Genomic DNA, 8,641 nt, shown 5'->3' on the forward strand with positions numbered 1-8,641 from the left:
TATACGTGTCTCGTTTGTCGGAGTCTGAGTCCGATTAACTGGCGTGAGCCGATGCTGTTTTCTCTGAAATGGAATAAAAAAAAAAAAAAAGCAAAGAACATTTAGTTCATTAGTCTGTGAAATTCCTGTGTCTTAATATTATCATCTGCAGGGAGACGAGAGGAAGATAGAGACTTTAGGGCAACGTTCCATATTAAGTGAAATATGTTTATTTGATAAATAAGAAGATTGAATCTTGATTATCATTCGGGCCCGAGCACCGAACGGTGGCAGGCCCTGTTGAAATTGTAAGGATTATTCTGAGCGTAGTGAATGGGCTTTTTGACGGCTTCAACATGCTCAAAAATCTTTTAAAGTTTGCAGTCAATTAGAAAGTGGTAAAAATGTACGTATTCTGGAGTATTTGGAAATGGGCGTGGCAAAATGGCTCAACAGCGCCACCTGGAACGCAGCCCGTAGGTTTCCGAATAAGCGATCTTCAACAAAATTGGGACAAAGGTGTATCGTAACCAATCATAGAAAAAAGCCTCAAGGAGCATTATGAAAAATGCAACAGGAAGCCGCAATTTTGGATTTAGTGGCCATTTTAACCATATTCCACATTTTTACTTTGACAAACTTGTCGTAGCGTTTTCATCGGATCAACTTAAAATTTAGGTGAGTGTCATCACAACAAGATGGAGATCTGAACTTGCTCGAATTTCCACATTTTTCGTCACACTGTGCTACTGTGACGTGGCGTCAAAGTTCGGTTACAGGCCATCAAAACACGAGGTTCTGTATCTCAGACATATTTGGTCCAATCGAGTCCAAACTAGACATGTAAGACAAGAGTCGCGACCTGATGACATCTACACAGAAATCATGATTTATATCACAGCGCCACCTGCTGACTACAGGAAATGTCTTGTTTTACATCTTACACTTGGAAGTATTCCTCCTCATCCACTGACCTCAACCATGTCAAACTGTGTCAAATGGGTCTCAAGACATTGATAATGAAGATATAAGATTACTGTGACGTTTCATCAAGCGCATTATTAATAGGGTGGCATTAAAGTTCATCAACTCGCCATGACACACGAAATCGCTTTAACTTCCGTGTTCATGGGTCCATCTCCCTCAAACTACATGTGTGTATCAACAGCCCCCCCCTGAAGACTGACAGATGGGTTTAAGGAATGGGCGTGGCAAAATAACTGACTAGCGCCCCCTAAAGGGCAGCCTCGGCACTACGATTGGCCGACATCTACAAAAATCAATAGGGACGTGCGTCTTGTCATGACAAAGAAATAAGTCTTTTAGATACATATGCTAGACCAAACAGGAAGTCCGCCATTTTGGATTTTTTTTGGCCATTTTCTACAATTTTACTCTGATGAACTTGTCCTTGGGATTTCATCAGATCAACTTCAACTTCTGGGAATTTCATGTCAACAAGATGGAGATATAAACTACCTCAGTATATTTGAATTCATCACATGGTGTGACCGTTGTGTGGCTTCAGAGTTTGATTACATGCCATCAAAACACGAGCTTCTGTATCTTTGGCATATTTGGTCCAATCAAGTCCAAACTAGACACATAAAACAAGAGTCGCAACCTGATGACATCTACAAAGAAATCATAACTTAAAATCACCAGCGCCACCTGCTGGCTACAGGAAATGACATGTTTTAAACTTTGATGAACTGCTCTTGGCTGCTTTACAATATACAGCTCAAATTAGCTGTACATATGAAAGAACACTTCAAAGGATTCATTGAGCAAATAATTATTTGTTGTCAGTTTGCTTTAATGTCACAGTGTCAGTGATGTTAGAATCCTTTGATGTCTTAGATGTAAAGGTGAAAGATTTAGAAGATCTGAAGAGAGAAAGAGTGTTTTTGACCTGAACAGATCTATTAGTCTAGTATAGATAGCGAGAGACCAAACTGTTGCTCTTTTCAATAGTGTGTTAAAACGTGGTAAAAAGAGGAAGTGAACGAGAGAGGGAGGAGCAGAGATCTGTTTCTGTTCAGAGGAAGTGAATCTGTTCTTCAGTCTCTGGCAGCAGCTGAAATGGAGCAGCAAGAAAATCAACTGGACAGAGAAAGGTTCTCCTGTTGGATCTGTTTGGATCCACTGAAGGATCCGGTGACTACTGTCTGTGGACACAGCTACTGCAAGAGCTGTATTAACACCCACTGGGACAAAGAGGAGGAGAGAGGAAGCTACAGCTGTCCTCAGTGTAGACAGACCTTCACACCGAGGCCTGTCCTGGAGACAAGCACCATGTTAGCTGATTCACTGGAGGAGCTGAAGAAGACTGGACTCCAAGCTGCTCCTGCTGATCACTGCTATGCTGGACCTGAAGATGTGGCCTGTGATGTCTGCACTGGGAGAAAACTGAAAGCTCTCAAGTCCTGTTTGGTTTGTTTGGCCTCTTATTGTGAAAAACACCTCCAGCCTCATCTTCAGTCAGCTGCATTTAAGAAGCACAAGCTGGTGGAGCCCTCTGAGAAGCTCCAGGAGAACATCTGCTCTCGTCACGACGAGGTGATGAAGATGTTCTGCCGCACTGATCAGCAGTGGCTCTGTTATCTCTGCTATGTGGAGGAACATAAAGACCACGACACAGTGTCAGCTGCAGCAGAAAGGACTGAGAGGCAGAGAGAGCTCGGGCTGAGGAGACAAACAATCCAGCAGAGAGTCCAGGACACAGAGAAAGACGTGAAGCTGCTTCAACAGGAGGAGGAGGCCGTCAATGGCTCTGCTGATAAAGCAGTGGAGGACAGTGAGGAGATCTTCACTGAGCTGATCCGTCTGCTGGAGAAAAGAAGCTCTGATGTGGAGCAGCAGATCAGATCCCAGCAGGAGACTGAAGTGAGTCGAGTCAGAGAGCTTCAGGAGAGACTGGAGCAGGAGATCACTGAGCTGAAGAGGAAAGACCATGAACTGAAGCAGCTCTCCGACACAGAGGATCAGCACCAGTTTCTACACAACCACCCCTCACTGTCACCACTCAGTGGATCTACACACTCATCCAACTTCAGGTTCCGTCCACTGAGGAACTTTGAGGACGTGACAGCAGCTGTGTCACAGGTCAGAGGTCGACTACAGGACATTCTGAGTGAGACAGAGACACAGATTTTACAGATTGTGTCTCACGTGGATGTTTTACTGCAACAACCAGAGCCAGAGACCAGAGCTGACTTCTTAAAATATTCACAGGAAATCACACTGGATCGAAACACAGCACACGTAGATCTGTTATTATCTGAGGGAAACAGAAAAGTAAGACATATGAGTAGACAACAGTCTTATTCTGATCACCCAGACAGATTCACTGATTATACTCAGGTCCTGAGTAGTGAAAGTCTGACAGGACGTTGTTACTGGGAGGTGGAGATGAAGGTGGGGGTGGGAGGAGTTTATTTAGCAGTCACATACAAGAATATCAGCAGAGCAGGAGGCTTAACAGGCATATTTGGATTCAATGATAAATCTTGGTCATTATATTGTGGTAGAACCAGTTATGGCTTTCATTACAACAGGATCGAGACTCAAGTGTCAGGTCCTGTGTCCTCCAGAGTAGGAGTGTACCTGGATCACAGAGCAGGTGTTCTGTCCTTCTACAGCGTCTCTGACACCATGACTCTCCTCCACAGAGTCCAGACCACATTCACTCAGCCTCTCTATGCTGGAGTTTGTGTTTACTGGTCTGGAGCCGCAGCTGAGTTCTGTAAACTCAAATAGACTCGAGTCATTAAAAGCAGTGATTTAGATTCTGTGTGTAAATCTTTAACTTCTTTTGTGTCCATGTTTGTTGATCAAAGTTCGTCGTGGTGACGTTTCTGCTCCGCACAGAGATCAGCTGTCAATCAAACACTGACCTTCCTTTGTCACACATATTTAGTTTTCACTTTGTAAAGACAGAAATCTATAATTACACTGAGATGAATGTGTTTGAAAGAACTAATGTTGCTGTTGTTTTCTCATTAGAACCCGAGCACCGAGCGGTGGGAGGCCCTATTGTATCTTGAAGGATTTGCATTTCCTTTTTGGGCTTTTTCAGGGTGAGGTTCAACTTCCTTCAAACGACATGTGTGTAGCAACAGCCCCAAATTGTGGTAACATATTTCAATTGACACAAAATTGCTCACGCTACATCAGAGCGTCTGCTTGAGCAGATCTATACGTCTGTGCGTAATAATAGTGATGGCGCCACCCACTGGCAACAGGAAGTAAGCTTTGTTTTACAACTATTATTCAATTTACATGAAATTTTCACATTGCGATAGCGTGGACTGTAATGAGCAATAAGCAGGCAAGGATCGACATTGCGTGACGGACGCGGGAAGTGAAGCGTTTATCGTTGCTGCGGAGCGCAAAATGAATGCAACGCACAGACGTGCGCTTGTTCATCGATCGCTCTCTCCACCGACCGCAACATGCTTCAACGTGCGGGTGCTCGGGCCCGCCAGTGCTACAACGTAGCCCTAGTTATCATTGTTATTTATTATCCATATATTTGTGGATCATGTGTTTTTTGGACCGTATTTTGTTTTTACCTTTTGAAGTTTGACCGATCCGCTCCAAAAGTAAATCATCTGGATATAAACTCCAAAGTAATATTCACACAGAGTTTGGAGAAAATCCATCCATGTTGTTGAGTTATTTTGCACACACACACACACACACACACACACACACACACACACACACACACACACACACTGGTGTCTTGAAGGCCAATCACCATGTGGTCTCATCAGTCCTGGTTCAGGTTGTCTCTTCATCTTTTTTATTTCCTGTCAACTCTCCACTCTTTTCTTTCCAATAGAGACAAACTGTTTCCATAAAATACATTTTAAAAACTAAACTCCTGAGGGTGAAGCACTCATAGCTCTAATACAGAGCTCAGCAGGGAGCCTCCTGGGGACCCCTGGGTGTCCCTGCCTCTGGGCTCGTCCCCTCCTGGACGTCCCAGTGTCTCAGTGGACGTTGTTCTCCATTGAGAGTTAATGGGGTTTGGTTTGTCAACAAGCTTTTGGTCTGTAAAGGAAATATAACAGTTGACATAATAATATGTTTATTTCCCTTTTGATGGATCATAATTGAATCTCTTCATATTGACCTTGCTGTTTTTGCTGTAGAAGCTGAATGTTTATTCGTCTGACTGTTCTCCTTGACCATGCTGCTTTTCTTCCTGTAGACACTGAATGTGTATTGACCTGATTACCATAGACACTGTAACCTGATTTTCTCTAGACACAGCCCTTAACTACTGAATGCATATTGCTCTGATTGCTAGACTAGGCATTGTTGTATTCATGTGATACAAGGATTTCAACCTTTCCTGTCCCATTTCCTGCTCTGTCACAGTTGTGCGCACAACAACTTGTCAACACAGTAATTTACTACACTGCCTGGATCAAGACCGTATGGAAAGTGTAGGTTGGGATGAGTGTGTGTGTGTGTGTGTCTGTGTGTGTGTGTGTGTGGTTGTGTGTACTGTATGTCTAACACCCTGTGCCCCCTCTCCATCTTGTTTTGACTGTGTGGAGTCTGGGTGATCTGTGACAGGAAGTGATCCGTGTTACTGCAAACACATCAACACACAGGATCTGTGAGGAGGAGGTGGAGGTGTCTGGTTGGGTCAGGGGTCAAAGTGGGCGGGGCCTGTTGACTGACGGCGTGTCTGCTGTTTGTTTGACCAGAGGCTCGTCCTGTCATCGGGCCACGCCTCCGAAGACGTGAGGAGGAAACCCAGAGTCCAGACGCTCCGTGCACGTGCTCCTGTGAAGGTTCATGATTCAAACGTCAACAAAAACCCAATTAGATTAAATATCTCAGATTATGAGTGACAGATGTTGCAGGTGCTGTACATGCCGAGCAGACGCATCCCTGAACTGTCAGGTGTGGGGGGGGGGGGGTCCTGACTGATGGCCTCATTGTGGTCGTTGCCACCAGCCGGCGGTTGTCAAGGTTACTCAGCTGCAAGATGGAGCAACTCCAAAAGTAGTCCAGTCCTATTTTTGAGTCTCCAGGGCCACTTTCTGAGAGGGGGGGGGGGGGCATGGCCTTGCCAGGGACCGGTGGGAACTATACTGAGTGTGTGTGTGTGTGTCTGTGTGTGTGTGTGTGTGTGTGTGTGTGTGGAATGCAACACTGAGACCCAACAAACATCTCCATCTGTATCAGGAAGCTGCTGCAGATTCTCTCCACTAGAGGACGACTGTTTACTTTCAGGGGGAGGTTTTGTAAAAGCCGTTTTAAAAATCATAAATGATAATGATCCTCAAATAACTTTCAAAAGAGGTTGAACGACACAAGGGTGCAAGGTTTTCTTTATGTAATAGTCAATTTAAGACAGAATTAGAGTATGTAAGGTAAATCAAAGCACGTGCATATCAAGTTTAGGTAAGATACTTATAATTATTTAATTTAATACTTATTTCAAATATTAATTTATTGTCTAGACTAGGATTTACACTGATGGGGAGAAAATGAAAAATAATTGATTTAAGCTGAATAAAATGATGCATAAGAAATCTGAAATGTAAACTTGAGATGATGCACAGATAAGAAAATACTGTGGATTCAGATGAAGATCATTTCTAGAGGGAAAAGAAGTGAGAAAACTTTATCTGGATAGAAACCGGATCATGATGGTAATTTCTGTATATGAACCATAAACCGGGAGCAGAACCAGTGAGTGGAGAGTGAGGGAGTCCTGCTGGTGTCGTTTTAACCTCAGGAGTCGGAGGTGAACATCTAGTTCTGCTTCCGAGACCTTGAGGCCTGCTGTCCTGCTTCCGCCGCCCAGCATCTGACAAGGCTGCAGCTGCAAGTGTGTGTGTGTGTGTGTGTGTGTGTGTGTGTGTGTGTGTGTGTGTGTGTGTGTGTGTGTGTGTGTGTGTGGCCCCCAAATCCCCCCATTCCTTCTCATGTGTCGTTTACTGTCCACTCACATTTTGGTTCTTGTCCACAAACCGCAGAGTCCAGGCGCAGATCTGGACTCTGGGAGCTCTTGTATTTACAGCGCTGGCGTGTGATGGAGGAGCCGCACGGTCGCTCCCAATAACAGATTGTCATTTTGACGGCGACGCCACAGGGAGAGAGAAACAGCCCGAGTCCGTCCCACGGAGACGTGTTTACTGCCTGCAGGGTCACATCACACACATGTAAACACACACAGTACATCCAAAACACATTCACCGTGGAGATTCGTTATCATGTTTGTGATTAATTCTTATTTATTCTCCCCAGATTTGAAGCTTTTAACCTCATTGATGAATCGAGTGCAAACAGAAAAAAACGCACACGTGATCCGTCATCATTTCTTGTCTCCGCTCATTATTCGGAGCAGTGAGGACATGTGGGAGATTGAAAGTGCCACCGTGGTACAATCACTCATAAATAACATGTCGTCTATAGATAGATTCATGTAAACCTTCATTAGAACATCCACACACACACGTATACACAACAAGACAACTTCCTTCCACATGAGTTATAGCCACTCCACAATAGCTCCAATAATAGTTTCCCATCTCTGGGCTGGTGACTGCGGTGACCTCACCCCGACCTTTCGCTTCTGGTTGTTGGGGTGTGGGGGTGGGAGGGGGGGGGGGAGGTCGCTTCTGGTTTCATTCACATCAACGAGGGACTTTAAGAATATGGACGTCAACTGTCAGAGAAAATCCAAAACAATGAGCCGAAAGTTAGAAAGTTAGAGACAGAAATGTCTAAGCTGTCCCGTAGAACCGAGAGGAACTCAACTGATTTAGTTTTTCAGTCGGCCCTCTGTTCTGGAACCCCCTCGTCTTCTACGCGTACGGCTCCTCGTCTTCATCCTGAGATATTTGTGTTCTTCTTCCCGTTAGAAACCTCAAGATGGTGCTCGCATTTCAGATCTTTCGTAGCCTCTTAAGCAGCGGGTGAGATTCGCCTATAATGCCTGTCTGAGGAGCACCGAAAGTAAATTGAAAGCTGTTCTTGAACCATTTGGAGTACATGCATGATCTTCGTCTCTTTGAAAGGTAACATTCTGAACTTTCCCCCCCCAACAGTCAGAATCAGTCTAAGTGCTACTGACATTGACTAATAGCAGTTGGAACACAGTGAAGTAGAAGGTTTTTATTTCCGCCTGAATATTTTTTGTTAAACAGATGCCTGCAGATGACTCTAGCTGGGACTTATGAGCTGGAAAACACACTGGGACTCGAGCATGAAGCCTTGACTAGCCGTGGTTCAAATTTTATAACAATACCACTGAAAATGAATATTCCACAGATTTTTTTCTAAGGGCATGTCTAGGCGTTTTCCACAAAGGCCATTTGGAACTATGGTAACCAACCAGGCTACTTTTACACTCAAAATCATACTTTTATATAAAGGAGGCAAAACCGGTCATATGGTTTAAAATGTATACAAATAAACATCTTTCATGTTGTTTACATCTCGATGCTGGCTGCGCTGAGATTACACAACAGCTGACTGTGGCTATTCTTTGATGTAATAGTGTGTTTTGGACTGATTATGTTTCTGGATTGGATCGTCTGGACCTTTGTACCAAGACTGTTTTCGTTGGAATGTTATCGATCTGTGGATTAATATGAAGCTTCTTAGGTGAGTGACCTCGACTTTGTGATTG

The 8,641-nt window shown here is 44.2% G+C and overlaps 1 protein-coding gene across 1 annotated transcript; it reads left to right on the forward strand.

The window, feature by feature from the left end:
• Positions 1–2,085: 2,085 nt before the first annotated feature.
• LOC133016520 (tripartite motif-containing protein 16-like) lies at positions 2,086–3,874 on the forward strand (the record flags this gene model as incomplete). The annotated part of the gene is made up of 1 exon (XM_061083514.1): positions 2,086–3,874. A coding segment is annotated over one exon (1,653 nt), but the record flags the coding sequence as incomplete, so codon positions are not given.
• Between the last annotated feature and the right edge of the window lie 4,767 nt (positions 3,875–8,641).

The sequence above is a fragment of the Limanda limanda genome, chromosome 2 (assembly GCF_963576545.1).
Source record: "Limanda limanda chromosome 2, fLimLim1.1, whole genome shotgun sequence".
NCBI lineage: Eukaryota > Metazoa > Chordata > Actinopteri > Pleuronectiformes > Pleuronectidae > Limanda > Limanda limanda.